This window comes from Pipistrellus kuhlii, unplaced genomic scaffold (genome assembly GCF_014108245.1).
Source record: "Pipistrellus kuhlii isolate mPipKuh1 unplaced genomic scaffold, mPipKuh1.p scaffold_m20_p_2, whole genome shotgun sequence".
Classification (NCBI taxonomy): Eukaryota; Metazoa; Chordata; class Mammalia; order Chiroptera; family Vespertilionidae; genus Pipistrellus; species Pipistrellus kuhlii.
The window spans coordinates 179,897,292-179,916,129 of record NW_023425515.1 but is presented as its reverse complement, the minus strand read 5'-3'; the positions used below and the strand labels follow the sequence as shown (position 1 = coordinate 179,916,129).

The following is an 18,838-nucleotide window of genomic DNA, read 5'->3' as shown; positions in this document are numbered from 1 at the left end:
GCCCCAGGGCCCAAGGGCACAGAGAACCCAAAGGTGGGCCCTTGGCCTTTGGAGTTTGTTCTCCAAAATACATGTCAGCTCTCTTATCCCTTACTGAGCTATAGAACCCTGCCCTCCCCCATTATCTCGCTGACCCCTCCTTTCAGGGAACCTGTTTTCCTTACCAAGCCTGCCTTCCATCCCCAAAACTATAAGTTCTTCTGAGTTCCCATCTCTCTCCTGATGCCCCTCCTTTTTTAAAGAATCCTCACCAGAGGCTATTTTTTCCATTGATGTTTTTAGAGTGGAAAGGAGGGAGGGGGAGAGAGAAACTTCCATGTGAGACACATCAATTGGTTGCCTCCCCAACACACCCTGACTGGAGCTGGGGATCAAACCTGCAACCCAGGCACATTCCCTTGACCAGAATCGAACCCACAACTCTGGCCCTTCAGTGTGCGGGGCGGGTGCTCTAACCATTGAGGACACTGGCCAGGACACCCCTCTCTTTGTAGTTTATCCCCTCAAGGTAAGCTCTCACATTAATGAGCCCCCTTGCTGGGCTATAATCACCTCCCTGAACTCCCATTTCCTTCTTGAGCCCCCCCCCCCCCCATCCCCACTCTTAATTCTGTGGTAGCGACCCTTCCCATCTCTAGACCAATCCCAAGTGGAGCCCCACTGGGCACTGCCTCTGCCCAGCCTGCCCACCTGGACAGCCTCTCCGAGTCTCTTCTGCTTCCTCAGCAACCGCAGAACATGTTTTCCCTGCAGGCGATTCCTGGGGCCGAACACAGCTCCTCCGGCCTCCCTGACTGGCTCCTGCCATGCCCCCCCCCCCCTCCTCCCGGCCCGAGTGGTCTGCCAAAGCTCTCCCCTCCCCACAGTGTCTACTCCAAACAGGCCTAACTACGTGTGACTTCCGCCCCCTGCCACCCTCTCACACCTCCAGGCCTTTGCACATGCTCTTTCCTCCTCCAGGAACAAAGCCCCGCTCCCCCCTCCGGCCTCCCCCCTCCCCGCCCCCACCTCCCATCTCTCCGAGCGGCGGCTGGAGCTCAGTGCCGATGCCTCTGCTCTCACCACGCAGGAGGGTGCGGCCTCGGGATCGCGGAGGGGCCTCGGTGGGCGGATGAGCCGTCACACCCAGCACAGGTGCTGCCGTTCCGAATCCTCCGGCCTCCTCTTTCAGACAGGGCTGCCCGCAAGGTGGGGGTCTGTGTTGCTTTTACATTTCGTACATTTTAGAAAAGTATTTGCAGTTGCTGGTTTGTGAGAAAGGACTCACCTTGGGCTCCTCCTTCGCCTCTCCCCAGGCCTGGCCCTTGCTGCCTGGGTCAGGGAGGGAGGCCACGGGGAGCTGGTCCCTGGGGTCTCCCTGAGCCTCAGCAGGGAGGGCCACGGAGCGGCCATGTTGGACAGAGCTTTGACACACAGTGGGCCGATGGGAAAAGCTGCTGCTAAAGACCAGGCAGCCCAGCGTGGCTGCCGAGTGTCCCAAGGTCAGGGAGTGGGAACCAGCTCAGTTGCTCCGGGCCCACCAGGAACCAGCACAGGATTACGATTGTCTCTGCATTGCCAGCGTTTACAACAGCTGCCAGGAAACCCAGACTCAGCACTGGGGGCTCGGGAGGGGAGAGAGAAAGCAGAGGAAGGGGTTACTGGCTTAGCCACTCCCTGCAGTTCACAGGGACAGATGGAGGTGTATTGGAGCAAAATGAGGGCCTGGGGCAAACGGGAGAGAAACGGGGGGTGCTCCAGTCCTTGTGGGGAAGGGGTATCTCACAAGGGTTCTTGGGCTTAGGACGGAAGGAGTGTCTCAGACAAGTGTCCCTGAACCAGAGGCCGGGGAAACAGGACCCGGGCTTAGAGTAAATGCAGGGTCTGGAAGGAGGGGAGGTCAGGGCCTTGACTCAGAGAGGAAACTAGGACTCGGGGGAGCAGGGGTCCTAGAGGCGGGCAGCCCTGCACTTGGAAAAGGATGGCGGGCCGGGGCAGGGGAGACCGGGGACAGGACAAAGGGCCAGAGAAAGGGAGAGCTGGGACTTGGGACAAAGGGGCGGGGGGTGGTCTTAGAGTGAGGGGAGACCCAAGACCGAGGGCAGTGGTCGCAAACTCATTAGTCAACAGAGCCAAATATCAACAGGACGACGATTGAAATTTCTTTGGAGAGCCAACTTTCTCAAACTTAAACTTCTAACGCCACTTCTTCCAAAGAGATTCGCCCAGGCTGTGGCATTTTGTGGAAGAGCCACACTCAAGGGCCAAAGAGCCGCATGTGGCTCGCGAGCCGCAGTTTGCAGACCACGGGCCTAGGGCAAAACGAGGAGCTTAGAGGCAGAATCCCTGTACCCAGAACACAGTGAACGGACCAGGGGCCAGACGTGCGAGGGGCAGACTGGGGGCCAGAGGCAGGGAGGCCCAGGTCTGTGGGGTAGTGGGCCCGGATGTGAGGACTCTGACCTCAGGCAAAAGGGAAAACAGAGAGGGGGACCACAGGGCAGTATTTCACCTTCTCTGGATTCCCAGTGCTGGTGACAAAGCCCAGTCATAGCCCTCCTCCCCGCCCGCCCTCCCCCTTCACAAGACACAAGGTGTGTGTGTGTTTTTGTTTTTTTTTTTGCTTTTTTTTCATTTCTTTTTAATACAAACTTGGATCTTTGGGTGTGTCCTGCCAACAGAAAACAACAACAACAACAGAAGAGAAAACCCAAAAGAGTGAAAAATAAGAAAGAAAGAAAAAAAAAAGCTCCCACAAGAGGTTCTTCTCCCTCCCCCCCACCATGCGAATTTGCACACCACGGGACCACAGCAGGTTTACAGAATGCAATATACAATCCACGATTTATAATAAAACAGTATATACAATAAATAGGATATTGTTCATTTTTGTCAGACGACCTGCAGATAAATTTCTCAGTGCACACTGGCAGGGCTCTGGACACCTCGAGGCCCTGCTTGCAACCTCTTCCACGCGCGCTCTCTCTCTCTCTCTCTCTCTTTTTTTTGTCTTTTTCTAAAACTGTGTTTTGTTTTTTTAAGTTTTGTACATTTTTAAAAAGTATTTACAATTGCTGGTTTTGTGCAGAAGGGGCTCACCTTGGGCTTCTGCGTGGAGGAGATGGGGGGGGTTGGAGGAGATGGGGCTGCAGGGGGTGCAGGTGGGGGGTGAGAGGCAGAGGGGCAGGCGCTCCTGCCAGAGGACGATGTGGACGCTGGGAGGGGTCTTGGCGTTGATTTTCTGAAAGCTGCAAAGAGACAGAAGAGAAGAGGCCGAAGTCAGCGGCAGGCAGACCCTGAGCTCCGAGAACAGGGAGGCTGAGGGTGGGACCCCACCTACTTCCTACCAGGACCCCACTGTTCCTCCTCCAAACAGCTCCCCGTGAAGCTCGGGGCTGCTTCTGGCTTTCTCTGAGCTCAGTTTCCCCATCTGTAAAACCATGTGTGGTCCATGGCCTACTCCACGGAGAGGGAAAGGATGTGCTGGGTGAGTGGTTGGAGATCCAACACTTGAACTCTAGCCTGCCTGGCATGGCTCAGGGGTTGAGCATCAACTTATGAAACAGGAGGTCATGGTTCAATTCCCAGTCAGGGTACATGCCCGGGTTGAAGGCTCAACCCCCAATGTGGGGCATGCAGGAGGCAGCAATCAGTAATTCTCTCTCATCGTTAATGTTTCTCTCTCTCTCTCCCTCTCTTTTTCTCTCCCTCCCTCCCTCCCTCTCTGAAATGAATACAAATATATATTAAAAACAAAACAAAAACTTGAACTCTAGAACCAGACACACTAAGTTCAAATGCTAGCACCACCATTAATAGCTCTATGACCTCGGGCAAGTTGGTGAATCTTCTGTGAGCCTCAGTTTACTCATCTGTAAAAATGGGGCCACAGAACTATTCCATAGGTTTGTTGGGAGGATATAGCGGTTCGAGGCAGAGTAAGCCTGGTACATAAATGCATTAATAAAGACACTAATTACTAGTTGTTATTCTTTTCCTGGGGCCTGGGCCAACTAGTCTCTCCAAGGCTGGTCATCCTCATGCGACAATGAGTTTAGTCATTCTTCCAACTGAGGCTGTTCTGAGGAATGACATGATGGAGAAGACGGGGCCTTAGCACAGCACAGGTGTGAACTGCAGCTTTAATTTCTTCTAAATCTAACCCTCTTCCAGCCCCCACCAATGCCATTCTGTGTCTCAGAGAGGTGAGGTGAGGAGGAAGTCTGTCTGAATAAAGGAATAAAGAAATCGTCCAACACAATAGCATCTGTGTTTGGCTGCACCTTCTGCCTTCCCAGAGCCCAGGAACTCCCAAGTCCCCGGTCCCTACAGTCACCAGACACTTTCCCTAGAAGGGCCCTGGGGTACTGACTCCCTACCCCGACCCTAGCTTTGCTGGGATGAGCAGGAAGGTGCCCAGAGGGACAGGGATGGGCTCAGTCATTCTCAATTCGCCCAGTCATTAGCCCCACCCTTCCAGAGCTCTGTCCTCTCCGAGCCCTGACATTCACATCTCCCACACTCGGTGAGTGACTGCCCCCCAAGATTCCAGGGGCAGGTGAGGGTGTTAAAAACACCTTCGAAGACTCTTCAGCGAGCCAGCCTGCCCTCCCCCACCCCGCAGGAAGCGGCAGCCACAGAAAGCCTTTCCTCCCTCGTCCTCTTCTTGGCTTCCCTTCCCAACAGGCCACATTGAAATTCTGCTCAGCCTCGGCTGTTGTCTGCTGGGCAGTCAGCCCCGGGGAAGACTTTTGTCCTGAGGTTGGACTTGCCAGGAATCCCCCAAGGCCAGAGGACCCAGGTGGGCTCCCCAAGGTGGGAGCAGCACCCCACCGAGGCGCCTGGGCCCAGGTGGCAAACAGAGATGGGAGGGGGAGGGCGGGAACGGCATCTTTGTTCGGCTGTCAGGTCCCCGCAGGGGAGGGGAGGATGGAACATTAGCCGCAGGGGTAAGAGGTGTGCCAGGTAGGGTGACAGCTATATTGCGACTGGGGGGGGGGGTGATTGGTGGAACAGCGGCTCTTGGGGCAAGGGGTGCGGTGGATGGCTGCCAGGCCGCCACAGGCAGGGGATAAACAGGAGCAGCTGCAGAGATAAGCAGGGTGGCCATTAGCAGGGCTGGGAGATGTGGGGGAAAGGTGCAGCTGAAGGGCTGGAGGCACCGATCTGCAGGACAGTTCTCTGCGGTTTGAAAACAGCTGCGGAGCTAAGGAACCTCCTGTTGGGGTGATGGGATAACGTGTTGGGGAGACAAAAGAGGGGGAGACTTAGAATGGGCTGCTCCAAACCCCTTAGCGAGTGGATTCTAACAAACCCCAGCCTCTCCTGCTCCCCCGAAGGGCCCCAGGGCAGGCTGGGAGCCTCCTCACAAATCCCTGTCACCCCCACCCCCTCCAGCCCTTAGCCACTGCCAGTGACCCTCTCCAAGCCGGGTCTCCATGGTGATCTCAGCCCAGCAGGCAGCTCCTGCCAGAACCATTCCCATGGTGCCGTGGCCAGGCAGCGGGGAGGCTTTCTCACCCTCTGCTAAGCCATCCTGTCTCACCTTCCTCCTCCCACCGCCGCCCCAGCTTTCAGGACTTGGCCGGAATCTGGGGGATGGTGGGGGAGGGGAATCGAGTCCAGAGGCTCCTGAGCAGGGGAGGATGGAGAGGCCGCAGCCATGTAGAACCCTGCCCTCGCTAGGTTCGATTTTCCACAAAATGGAAGCAAGGCCGACGTGCCAGGTGGCTCAGGGCTGCCGCTGGAGACAAAGCAGAGACGCGGCTGCTGGTCCCTGGCCTGAGGGGCTCACGGAGCAGAGAAGGAAGCAAAGCAGACCCCAAACCAGGAAATTACAAGGCAGGGAGAGGAGGACTGTGCCAAGGGAAGCCCTGGGGGGGGGGGGGCCTCCAGGGGCACAGAGGGGTGCCTGGCCCAGCCTTGGCAGGAGGCACGTGGCTCCTGTCCTCACTGCTGAGCACAGAGCCCTGCACATGCTGGGTCCAGAGTGTGTGCTGACTGAACGGCAGTGAAGATGGCGAAGACGGGTCTAAGTCTGAGCAGCATGTCAAGGTCCAGCTCAGGTCCTGCACACCTCCTGGATGCTGCCTCCACCACCCTGTTACCATAGCTACCAGTGCACTTGTCATTCCCTTCCCTGCTCCTCCAGGGCAGACTGTGTGGTACCTCTGTGTCCCCAACACCAGCATGTGCCTAGCGCCCCAGGGCACCAGCCACTGTTCATGCGACTTAACCTTTTAGTGCCTCCATGATGAAGGACTGCAGTCACATGCCACCAAGTCCTCCTGCTCTAGCGGTTTTCCTGACCGAGGTGTCAGGGCATGAAATGGTCTCTGCCTGTCAGTGGGGGCTGGCACTGGGGGGCACTGGGCAGGGACTCAAAGTGCTGCAGATCATGTACAATCAGCTTGTCTGGAGAGAGCGGCCCTCCCCACGAGAGGAGCACACATCCCGTGCTCATTTACGCAACCAGGAGACATATATTCGCACCCGCTAACTGCAGGCCCCGCTAAGACCTAACCCCCACCTCCCGGGCACTGCCCTCCAGAGGCGCCTCGGCATCAGACAGGGCAGCGGGCAGAGGCCAGAGAGTCCACGGAACGGATCTGACTTGCTGTGCGACCCGGGAAAAGCCCTCTCCCTCTCTGGCCTCCAGCTGCTCGGGAAAGTAAGGGGATTGGGCGGTAATGGGAGAGAGTCCAGGCGCTGAGAAAGGCTCCAGAGACAAGTGGCCAGAGGCAAGCCACAGCTGCCCAGAGGCTAACCCACCCCAACGGACACTTTCAGACCAGCAAGCCCCTCCAATGTGGAGAGGACACTGGTCGAGAGAGAGAGAGAGAGAGAGAGAGAGTGAGTTGAGGAGGGTGGGCTTCCAACTGGGAATGGGCAGGCTGTGGGGGGAAGCTCCCTCCATACTCCAGGGAAGTTTTAAAAAAACCCAGAGTCCAGCCCAGGCTAGTGTTTCTCAATGGTTAGAGCATCATCTCACGCACAGAAGGGTCATGGGTTCAATTCCTGGTCAAAGGTACCTGGATTGCAGGTTCAGTCCCTGCCCCCAATTGCGGTGTGTATGGGAGGCAGTCAGTCAATGTGTCTCTCTCACATTGATGTCTCTCTCTCTCCCTCTCCCCCCCTCCTTCCCATTCTCTCTAAAAATCAATGGGAGACGCCGAGACCGGTTTGGCTCAATGGATAGAGCGTCGGCTTGGGGACTGAAGGGTCCTTGGTTCGATTCTGGTCAAGGGCATGTACCTTGGTTGCGGGCATATCCCGAGTAGGGGGTGTGCAAGAGGCAGCTGATCGATGTCTCTCTCTCATCGATGTTTCTTACTCTCTATCTCTCTCCCTTCCTCTCTGTACAAAATTTTTTAAAATTATATTTTAAAAAATAATAAAAAAAATAAACATCAATGGGAGAAACATCCTCAGATGGTGATGAACGGAACGTAAATAAATAAAATAACCTGTGTCCACCAGAGAGGTGCTTCTTCAGCTCCAGCTTCCCCACACCCTCCTTCGGGGTCCCCCTTCCTCCTGCTGGACAGACAGGGACGCTATGGGGCCCAGCAGGTGTCACACCATGGCCGCCCTCCACGCTGCGTGGCCTCGTGTCCACCTCCCACCTCTCGGAGTCTATTCTTACAGGCGCTGGGAGGCGGCCACCCTCACCCCCTCCTGCCTCCTGACTGTGTAGACAGAGATGCCAAGGAGTACGTGTTGGGATGCTGCTGAAGCGGATGGAGGCTAAAGGAAGGACAAGAGTGTGGAACCATGCGATCCCACGGGCCCTTCCTGACGCTGCCACGTGGTGCGTCCTGGCCCGGGTGGGTTGTTCTTGGAGCTCCCCAAAAGCCCAGTTGGAGCTCCCCAAAAGCCCAGTTAGCCCTGCCCCCCTTTTAGGAGCTGAGAGAAACCATCTTCTACCCATTCCCCAACACGTACCCTTTCCCTTCACAATTCTCCCTCGTCTACATACTGTTCTTTGACTCAAGGGGGAAAAAAACAAACAAAACAAAAAATCCAAACCCTGACCCTGAAATGTCTCAGGCATGATGAGATGCTGGGGAGGAGATGGGGACAGCACACGCACATGAGTAACCGGCCCAGAGAGGCTGATGGCGTGGGGCGGACATTCCCAGAAGGGCTGTCACGGATGCATGAAGGTCTGGAGATTAATTGGGCCTGGGAAGGATCCTGGAACGCTTCTCGGAGGAGGTGATGTCTGAGCGAAAGATAGGAGCTGACAGGTGGGAGATGGATGGTGGGTAGGAAAGGGCAGCCCAGGCCAGGGAGCAGCCAGAGCACAGGCCCAGGGCACGCTGGGAAAGGCGCCCGCCCCCCACTCCTGGTTCCAGTCCGGAGCCGAAAAGGGAACGCGCGTGAGGAGGTCGGGGTCGGGTCACAAAAGCAGCCCTGAATACCGGGAATACCAAGCCGGGGAGCTGGGCTTCGTTTTGTAGGGAAGGAGGCTGGAGAGGGGAGGAGGCACCCTGGCCTGTGGCTCAGTTGGCTGGAGTATCGCTCCATGCACCAGAAGGTGGTGGGTTCGATCCCCAGTCAGGGCAGGTGAGGGAGGCAACTGACCATGTTTCTCTCTCACATTCATGCTTCTCCCGCCCTGCCTCCTCTAAAACCAATAAAAAGAAAAGAAACGCTTTTGAAGGTGTTATAAGCAATGAAGTCCTAGGAGCAAATCAAATCGTTCAGTAAATTTTTGGGGGGCTCCAGACGCCAGGCACGGACGAACAAAGCACTCTGGGGTGGCAGTGGAGGGAACAGACCAGGGCAAGGGGACAGACAGATGTTGGGGCAGAGACCGGGAAGGTGCCGGCTGCTCTGCCCAGGTGGCTGAGCGGGCGTTCCGGCTTCTGAAGTCTCAAATTTGTCCGAGGCCCACTTTCTGCCTCCGGGAAGCCCGCCCTGCCCACGCCCTGCCCAGGGTTCACAAGTGGTCCCTGGCATTCCCGGGGGGAGTGTTCCATTCCCCTCCCTGGGGAGGGGTGCCCACACGGAGGCTCTGCATAAACACCTATTTATAGGCTGCAAACGCCATGAGGGCAGGCCACTGCTCGTCCCGTTCAGGGGTACCTTCAGCGCCAGCTGCAATGCGTGGCCCAGGAAGGTGTCTGGTTCATGTGCACTGAATACAGAATTGATCTGCTTCCTCCTGCCCTCCGGCATAAACAGAGGGCACTACGGCAGCAGGCGCTGTGGTGACAAAGGTGGCCGATCTGCCAGGGGGAAAATCGTGACCTGCTACAAAGTCACAGGCAGTCTTTTTCAGATTCTCTGCACCGAGAGAGAGGACGGGAGTGGACAGGTGTGTGGGCGGGGATTCTAGCTGACCTGGGTCCCTCGGGGTGAGACCTGTGACTTACCTCTTCTCCCTGGCTCCCCGGGGAGAACCGAGTTGCTAAGGCAAAGACCCAGGAAGCATTTTGTCTCCCACCAAAAGCCCCGCACCCACACCCACACCCGAGAGACACCAGGCCCTCCTGGTGAAGGAGGCCGGCTGCGGCGTCCTGAGCGAGCAGGAAAAGGTCAGGGGTGTGTGACTCACACAGATGGGATCAGAGGCCCCGGGATTCAGGTGGCGAGGAGGATCTTATCCCCCCATTTACCAGCCACGGATTACGTGCTTCCTGTGCCAGGGACTCGGCTAAGTGCTTCACGGGTAATCTCATTTAATTCTCCTACGAGAGGCAGCAAGGTGACGTGACTCACCAGGCCACTTGTCTGGTTTGAGATGGAATCAGATTCTGCACAGAGGCCTGTCTGTGCCCACAGGCGTACCCCCCCACACACCCCGTTTCAGGGCTTCGCTCCCTTGGGTTCTCCTTCCAGGGCCACGGGGATGTGGGAGAGGAGGAGCGTGAGAGGGCACGCTCGTGGAGAGATTAGATTTCCAGGAAATGAGGGCTCGGAACAAGAAGGCCTGGCCTGAAAATGGCTGCGGGAGAGGCGAGATAGCACTGAGGGAGGACGGCCTCGGGGGCTGAGGAGAGGAGCCCAGAAGAGCAGGGCAGGCGGCTGACCCCTGACGGGAGGGCCTCTTCTTGCTCGGAGCCAGAGGCAAGATCAAGTGACCTCTTGAGGTTTCAAGACACGAAGAGACAAAGCCCAGAGCAGCCGGGGCCTGGCCCAGGTCCGGGCATGCCTGCTGACCCTGGCTGGACGGTGGCCTTGGAAACTGCTTCCTGCTCTGGTCAGGCCCCAGCTGGTGTAACCTTGGAAGACCTGTGACATTTCTCTTGGACTCAGATCCAGGCTGAGAGGGAGCAGCGAGGGAGGGGGACTCGAGATTCCTGAACACCTTGGAGGGCCCTCCCTACCCTCCCACCCTCTTCCCCGGGCATGGCAGGGCCCACAGGAGCCAGCCTGTCTGGCTTTGCTTTCCATCGAAGGGACTAGAGAAGCTGTCTGTAAGGGCCGGGTGCCCACGACCCCCACCCCTTTTATTCTGTCCCATGAGCTCAGCGCCCAGACCGGTCTGGCCCCACATCCTATACTCTGGCTCCTCTGAGCTCTCCTCTTCTGGTTCCCGTTGGGATGTGACCTGCCCTGGCCCACAGTTCCCTCTGCCTGGGATGTCCCTCCGCCCTTCTCCAGTGTCCAAATCTTGTCTACTCTTCAAGGTCGAGCTAAAATGCAGCTTCTTCCACGGAACCTCAACATCCATTTAAGATGTCAGGCCCAGGAACAGCTGCAGGGAACATCCAACCAATCTGTCATGCTGTGGGTGGGGAGGCAGGGGTGTGGGGTGGGGTGGGGGGGAGCAGGATGGCAGGGATGTGGGGTGGGGGTGGTGACAGAACTGGGTTCAGATGCTGGCTCCACTGCTTACTAACTGTGGGTCCCCTGGGCAAAGTCCACAGCTGCACCTGTTTTCCTCAGCTCCCGGGCTGAGGTGGGACTCACCTCCCAGGCTGTACACAGAGCCTTTCCCCACCAAAGGGGCAGAGGGAGGACTTCTGACCTCAACACCCACTTCCCGGAGCACAGGCGTTGTGGCTCCTGCCTCTTGGCGCCTGCCCCTTCCCCCAGGTGTGCTCAGGCTCTTTGTGTACGTGTGTTAGCTCCCTGGGGTGGACGCCGGCCTCTGAGAACAGAGGTCATGGCTGCTCCGTCTCCCACATCTGGCCCTGGGATGGGCATGGAGGGGCTCAAGATGTGGCTTCTCCCGTGCCCGACACCGAGTGCTCAGTCTGTGGGTGACCGAGCCTGGCGCTGCCCTCTCGGCTGAAGCCCTGCTGACAGTGACCCTCCCGCTGCTACCTCTTCTTCCTCACCATTCTAGGTCCCTGCACCCCCAAACCGTGCTGGTCCCCACAATGACTCGTCAGTGCCTGGCCCCGGAAGGCTGTCTGAGGAGAGGGAGCTGCTGTGCCGTCTCAGATAACGGGAGAAAGCTCTACAGCGGCCTTGGTCAGAGCCATCGGCAGTGCCTGCCTGGTCTCCCTCCCTCGCCACTTGCCCTGCTCCCCAGAGACCCTTGGCATGTCCCAGCGGAGGGCTGGCCGCAGCGGTTCCCTATTTGTCTTGAAATACAGTTCAAACTCCTTCCTGTGCCCGGCATGACTCTGGCTTTGCCAGCCTCGCCCCCTCACTCGGCATTACTGTCCTCAAAGCTGATCTTCTTCCTGCCTCAGGGCTTTGCCCACTGCTATTCCCTCTGCCCAGAATGCTCTTCCCACTCCACCCTTGAAGCATCAGATTTGGGACCTGGTCGGCTTGCAGCAGTCTCAGGTTTTCCTCTCTGCAGTCCTAGTTACGATATTTCCCAAACGTGCTGCGCCATTCTGTTTGCAGCCTTCCTCCCCTCTTCCTCTCTAAACTGGAAGCCCCCCCCTCCCCCCCCCCGAGGACCAAGATCTCATCCGTGGTGCTCACTGTGGTGTCCCCACGCCTGGCACGTAGTGCGTGCTGGACAGATGTCTTCGGAATGACTGAATGCACTGGTCTGAGGGCAGTGCTGTCAACTCCTGGCTCCGAGCAGGGAGCAGGGCCAGAATGTGGGGCTGGACGGTGTCCCAGTTCCTCCTGTGCTCAGGCCTCACTGGTGGCTCCATTATGCATCTCAGTGAGCTGTGACCTGCCCAAACACCCAGCCCCCACACCTACTTATTTCCCCACCCAGGGCCTGGGAGGGATGGCTTTTGGATGATTTCACGTTTCTGATTATCCAGGATACATCTCCCCTCCAGTGAGAAGGATCAAGAGTTTGACATTTTAAACCCTAAGCAGCTTCCCCTTGGCTGGCTTCAGATCTGTGGCTCCAGTGCTTGCAGTAAGACGCACGGAAGGCCATTTTAATCTCGGCCTGGCTTCATTAGAAGGAAAAATAAGCTGGCTCCCCGCCCCCAATAAGTTGGATCCATTGTCTGTGCCATGCAGAGTTGCAAGGGCCTAAGAGATTATCAAAGTAAATTTCCTTGTACTGATGGGGAAACAGAGGCCCAAGCGGGGATGGGGGTGGGGGTGGAGGTGGGGATAAAAGCTTGGTCGAGGGCGTACAGCAAGTTGATGGCCAATTGGGGAATGGTCCTCTCCAGGCCTCCTGCCTCCCACATGCTGCCCTTTGCCACCTCCAGGCACCAAGGGAGCCGGGTCAGGCAGGGAGGGTGGAATAAGTTTCCACTGACATGACTTCAGGACCCTGAGTCACCCTGGCCTTGAATGGCCTCCCCAGACCAGGGCCGGGGCTTTCCAGGGGCCTGCGACTCTTTCTCAAGGAAGAGACGCTCCCAGGAGGCCGCAGTGCAGCAGAGGTGACGGGTGAGGGGCTCAGACCGGCCCCCGGCCCACTCACCACCACCGCACCTGAGCCAGTTCTGTGACGAGCAGTTGTTTGAAAGTGGGATCTGATGGGCCGGTTGTGCCTGTATTTCGGGAGTGGGCTGTTCACCAAGAAAACCATTTCTCCAACCTCCTCCCCTTCCACCATTCTGGGAACATTTTCCCTCTTTTCTTTTCCTTTCCTAAAACATTAAATCTTGAGATCATAAGACGGTGACTCTAACTACTGAGGTCACAGTGCCCGATAGAGACTCTGAACATCTAGCAATATGTAGCTGAGCTCCTGGGAGAGCATGTGGCTTCAGCAAAGGGGCTGGCTTCTTCTAGGCAGGAAACAGCCTGCCCGGGGATGACCCACTGTCCCGGGCTCAGCAGGATCCAGCACCCCTCCTCCCCTACAAGTCCGACCACAGTGAGCCTCCCCCAGGCCTTTGGGGGACCATGGGTGACCAGGACAGGCCACTCCGGGCCATTCTATAAGGCCCTTAGAGAGTGCGACCCGCCATCCTGGCTGCACCGTTAGCCTGGCCCTCCCAGACCGCATCTGAGACTGAGTGAAGCTCCTGGGCCAGTGGTCCGCACACCCTGGCTCGAGAGCCACGTGAGCTGCAGTTTGATGTTCTGATGACTAATGAGTTTGCTGACCACTGTCCTAGGCAAGTCAGGGTTGGTACCTTGGACGGGGCCTGGCAGACAATTACACAACTTGCACTCCGCGCCTGCCGCCCCCCCCTCCCCCAAGCCATTCAAACGCCCTCGGTTACATGAGGTCAAGTGGTGACTGTTTGCTGGGACTCAAATGTGCCTGTCGGGCCCTTGCATGAGGGAAGGAAATATCCTGAGGAACCGAACTGGATGAGACTGTCATCTACGGTCCTCCTGCCATTTCAGTGACATCCAAATCCCGGGCTGGGTTCTGCGCCCAAGCAACCCATTCCCCTAAGACTGTCCCCAAAATCCAACCCTGGACTCGGCACTCAATCCCAGCTCCTTGTTTTCAGCCCCCCAACCCTGCCCTTAAATTCTTCCTGCTCATCACTGTACCTCTTCTCCTTGGCCAACCTCTGTCCTCATCTCCGCCCCCACCCCCCAGGCCTCTGCCCACTGCACCCACATCCCCAGACTCACCCAGGAACAAAACCTCGAGGTCCAGTCGGCACTTCAGTTGGCACTACAGGGAGGTGACGGTGAATGTGTCCTCGGGGTGAGGCTCCGCCATGGGCCCCAGGAAGCCGCTCTTGGGGCCCCCACCCAGGCCGGGATGCGCCTGTGGCATAAAGCCCGGATACCTGTAGGTGGTATCCTGCAGGGGCAACAGTGAGTCCCTTGGCACAGGGGACAGGGTCAAGTCACTTAGGAGCGGGCAGCCGTAGCCAGCAGCGGCCGCGGCGGGGCCACGGGGCGGACCGGGCGGCCGGCCCAGCTCCAGGGGCTCCTTGTCGGCCTTGGGCGTGGCTGGCGGGCTAGCCAGGTGGGGGGCGCTGAGGCACACAGCCTCCGTCCTGCCCAGGAAGTCAGCCAGCAGCCCCGTGCCCACCTTGCCTTCGTAGGGCGGGCTGCGTGCAGCCGAGCCCGGCGGGTACCAATACGCTGTGCCCTTGCAGCTGGGGGAGTCGTAGTGGGGCTGGCCCAGGGGCAGGTCCCGGCAGCTCAGGTGGGCCTGGGCCGCAGCCACGTGGCTCAGGCTGGCCCCCTGGAGCCCATGCTTGAGGGGCTCACAGGCAGCCAGCTTGGTGGGCGGCGGCCGCAGCTCTTCCTTGAAGCCCAGTGTCGGCGAGCAGGTGGGCGAGTACGCCTTCTGCAGGCCAGCGTCAAACACCGTGGGCGGGTGGGCCAGCGGCGGGAAATGCTTGCCGTCCAGCTCGGGGGCGCCCAGGCTGGGCGAGTCGCAGTGGAAGCCTTGGCCGAAGGTGCCGTCGGAGGGCGTGGACGGGTTCATGGAGTAAGGCCCCATGAAGTCACAGGGGTCTCGCTCGCCCACCCCGAAGGCCCTGGACTGCGAGGGCAGGGGGGACATGCTGCTGTCCCCGCTGTAGTAGTCCAGGCCGAGGTCCGGGCTGTCCTGGAACAGCGGGTTGACCGGCTGCGGCTTGGGGATGAACTTGGCTTTGGCCGCCGCGCCGCCCCGCTCCTTCTTGGCGGAGCAGGCCCCGCCGCCCCGCCCGCCCCGCGGCTGCCGGGGGCCCGTGCTCCGTTTGGACGGGTAGCCGGAGGCGGAGGCCGAGGCGGAGGACGGGAAGCCCAGATGCGAGGCCTCGAACAGGTCCACCTTCTTCCGCCGTCCGCGGCCTGGCTTGGAGCTGCTCTGGAAGAGGACGCTCTGGTTCCAGTTGTAACCGGGGGCGGACGACGCCTCGTTCCAGTCCATCATGAGCTTCTCCAGGCTGGACAGGCTGGACTGGCCCTCGCTGCTCGAGGCCTCGCTGTTGGCGCGCCGGAAGCCGCCCCCGACGGGCTGATTGAACTGGGTGCTGTCGGAGGACGACTCGGAGAAGGTCTCGGACATGGCCGTCTGCTGCTTCACCTTCTGCGGCGTGTAGTTGGAGATGTCCAGGATCACGTTGGGCTCGCTGACGTGGCAGTCGAACCCGGGATTGTAGAGCTGACTGAAGGCCTCCGAGGCCCAGTCCAGGCCTCCATAGCCCTGCCGGAAAGGCCACTGAGACGCCCCCACAAACTGCCGACAGTTCTCGGGCGAGGGCTGGAAGGAGGAGGAGGAAGAGGAGGCAGCGGAGGCGGTGGTGCCCTTGGGCACCATGTAGCCGCCGGGCGAGACGGTGCTGGCCCGGCTGTCACAGCGCAGGGGCGTGGGGGCTGATCCGGAGAAGGCGGCCCCCTCGGAGCTGTTGAAGAAGGAGGCCTTGCTTGGCGGCAGGCAGGGGCCACCGGTAGGCGGTGGGGCGTAGCCGGCGCTGTGGGCACTGCTGGGCGAGGCGGGCAGGCTGTTGCCGCTGCCGTAGGCAAAGCTGCAGTCCTTGCTGTTCGCACAGTCTTGGCCCGTGAAGGGCTTTGCCGGGGCGAATACACTCTGTCCGGCCCCGTAGCCGCCGTACTGGGGGGTGTAGGTGTTGGCAGGCGGGTGGGTGGTGGGGGAGCGGGCCATGGCGGAAGGCGGAGGAGCCAGCTTCGGGAAGGTCTCGGCTGCCCGGCAATCGGACGTGGCGGGGGTTATGCCGTAGCTCCCCGCCCGGCCCGGGGGGAAGGTCTGGCGAGCAGGCAGGACAGGCTGAAAGGAGGGCTCCGCTCCGGGCCCGCTGCTGCCCACCGCCACCGGGCTGGCCTTGGCTCCCCGGCTGGGGAATGCCGCCAGGCCCCGCTGGGCAGGCAGGGCGCTGGTCGGGGGCCCCGCGTAGGTGCCCGATGCCTTCCGGGACTCGGGGCCAGGGCGTGAGGATGAAAGGGCAAAGTCCAAGAGGTCGGAGGAGTCGTCCGAGTCGAGCAGGGAGCGGAAGTAGCCGGTGAAGAGGTTCTGGCGCTCCTGGCTGAGCTCGCTCTGGCCCGCGGGCGTGCCCGCGCCGTAGTAGCTGCCGCGGCCGGAGGCCCCGCTGTCCAGCCCGGCGGAGGCAAAGGCCCGGGCCTCCGTGCCCTGGAACCCGCAGTTCCGGCCGGCCTGCCCCCCCGGGTGCCCGTGGTGCAGGGCCCAGCCGCCGCCCTTGTCCCCGGCCCATTCGGCGCCCGCCTCCCCGAAGCCGGGGCCGCCGGGCACCTGCTCCGGGAACAGAGTCCCGTTCTTCCGGGACCGCCGCTTGCGCTTGGGCTTCCCGGTCAGGGCGTCCACCTCCCCGCGGCCCCGTTTGCGGGGGTGGCCCAACTCGGTGAGGCCGGGGCCCCCCACCCCGGCGGCTGCCACCGCCACCGCCTTCTTCTTCTTGCCGATGCCCTCGAAGAAGTCGCTGAAGGAGCAGCGGGCCGCCTTGGCCGCGTGGCCCCCGCCGCGGCCCCCGAAGCCGCCCGCCTTGCCGCCGCGCCGCCGGAAGCCCTGCACGCGGTGCAGGAAGTGGGAGATGCTCTGCGTGTCGGGCGCCTGGTGCACGGACTCGGGCTCGCTGGGCGTCCAGCAGCGGGGCGGCGAGCAGCGGCCGGCGCACTGGCTCTGGCGGTTCAGGAAGGCCAGCTTGGCCAGCACGTCCGAGTACTCGGCTTTGCTGTCGTTGGCGTCGGCCGCGTAGGACGGCTGCGGCGACGCCAGCTTCTGCTTCCGCCGCCGCCGCTTCTTCACTTCCGGCATGGCCATGGCGGCCGCCGCCGCCGCCGTGGCCGCCTCCGCCGCCGCCGCCACCACGGCGGCCGGCTCCTTGGGCTTGCCGGGGCCCAGCAGCAGGTTCTTGGGGGGGCGGCCGCGCTTGCGCTTAAGGATGATGGGCATCTCGCCGGGGGGGAAGACCACCACCACGTTGCGCCCGTTGTTCTTCATCTTCAGCAGCGGCGTGGGCTCCGCCGACACGCGCAGGCCCAGCTCCTTGCCCTCCACGCTCAGGCTGCTGCTCAGCGAGGACACCTTGTAGGTGGTCTTGTTCCGCCGCCCCAGCGACACGGGGATCTTGGCCATCTTCACCACCATGCGGCGCACGCCCCGGCACTTGCTCTTGCGGGTAGGCATCATCGGGTTCTGGGAAGGCTCCGGCTCCAGCTCCGGGCCTGGGCCGCCGGCCAGGGCAGGAGGCGGCAGAGGCGGTGGTGGGGGCGGCTCGGCCAGGGCGGCCGCCATCCCCGTGGGCGTGGGCATGGGCATGGGCATGAGGCGGCCCTCGGGCCCGGAGTCTGCCTTGCGCCCCCGACCGGCCTTCCGCCGGCGACACAGAATCTTTGGCCTATCGGTGCGCCGCAGGGCGTACTTGGGGAGTCCCTCCGCCCCGGGGGGGCCGTGGGGGGAGCACAGGTCCAGGTGCAAGGGCTCGGCCAGCGGGCAGGGCCCGAGGGGCTGCGGGGGCTCCAGACGGCGGCCGGGGACGTCCAGCAGTTTGGGCAGCGGGTCCAGTCCCTGAGGGTCCAGCAGCTGTGACTCCAGGGAGTCGGGCAGGGTGTCCAGGGCCTGCAGGGACAGGCTGGGCAGCCCCAGAGGGTCAGCCAGAGGCTGCAAGGGTGGCAGCTCCAAAGCTTCCCCAAGCGGTTCTAGCGCCTGTGGGTCCAGGAAGCGGGGCTGGGGGTCCAGGAGCTGAGGCTCCGGCTCAGGCGACGGTGGCTCAAGGGCCTGGGCCTCCAGCAGCTGGGCCTCGGGGCAAGTGAGGGAGGCCAGCTCGTTAAGGATGTCGGCGTCGGCGAGTTCCGAGTAATCGGGGCCGTCCGGCTCAGGTTCCGGGGGCAGGCCCGTGGCTGCGGCCGTGGCTCCGGGACTGTGGCCTTGACCGGGCTGAGGGCTGTCTCTAGGCTCAGGCTCGGGCTCATAGAGGGGGTGACCGGGCCGCTCGGACTTGGCGTGGGGGGTGGCCCGCTCCTCTGGGCTGCGGATGCTGTTGGCCAGGCTCGGGGAGGAGAAGAAGCTGTACTGGAGGTCGCCGGGGGGTGGGGCGGGCGGGCGGCTGAGCCGGAGCCCACCGCAGTCCAGGTGCACGCCGCTGTGCTGCAGGTCCTGGGAGAGCCGGGTCAGGTCCTTCATGATGTCAATCAGCTGCACCACCGGACGCAGGTTCACCCGCCCGTTGTCCCAGTGACGCTGGGAGCTGCTGCCGTCTCCAGCAGGGGTGGGGCAGTGGGCCTGTGAGACCGGGCGGGTGGCCCGAGGGGGCAGCAGACTGTCCCCCTTGGCGAGGACGGGCGGGCGCCGGGCGCTAGGGTCCCGGCGTGGGGGTGGGTGGGTGTTCTCGGAGAAGGTTTGGGCGAAGGCCTTGTCAGGTGGGCTGGCGGGGGGCCGGGTGGGAAGCAAGGGGCGGGGGGTGGGGGGGCCGCTGGGGTAGTACTTGGGCTCCCGGAGGTAGTCAGGAGAGCTGCACACGGCACTGGAAGTCACCACCAGGCCCTGGGGCTTCACACGCATCCTGACCTTGTCCTCCGAGGGCCGCCAGGCGGGGCCGGGGCTGACATGAGGGTGCGAGAAGCCGGGACCAGGACCTACCGGGCAGGA

The 18,838-nt window shown here is 61.1% G+C and overlaps 1 protein-coding gene across 9 annotated transcripts in view; it reads right to left on the bottom strand.

The window, feature by feature from the left end:
- Positions 1-2,590: 2,590 nt before the first annotated feature.
- Positions 2,591-18,838, bottom strand: part of AHDC1 (AT-hook DNA binding motif containing 1) — a 66,900-nt gene continuing 50,652 nt past the window's right edge. For all 9 annotated transcript variants that reach the window (XM_036448337.2, XM_036448339.2, XM_045584973.1 and 6 more), the window contains 2 exons: positions 13,906-18,825; positions 2,591-3,227 (listed from right to left, as the gene is read on the bottom strand). In XM_036448337.2, the coding sequence (XP_036304230.1) occupies positions 13,949-18,751 (4,803 nt within the window). In that variant the 5' untranslated portion in view covers positions 18,752-18,825 and the 3' untranslated portion in view covers positions 2,591-3,227; positions 13,906-13,948. The remainder of the gene's footprint in view (positions 3,228-13,905; positions 18,826-18,838) is intronic.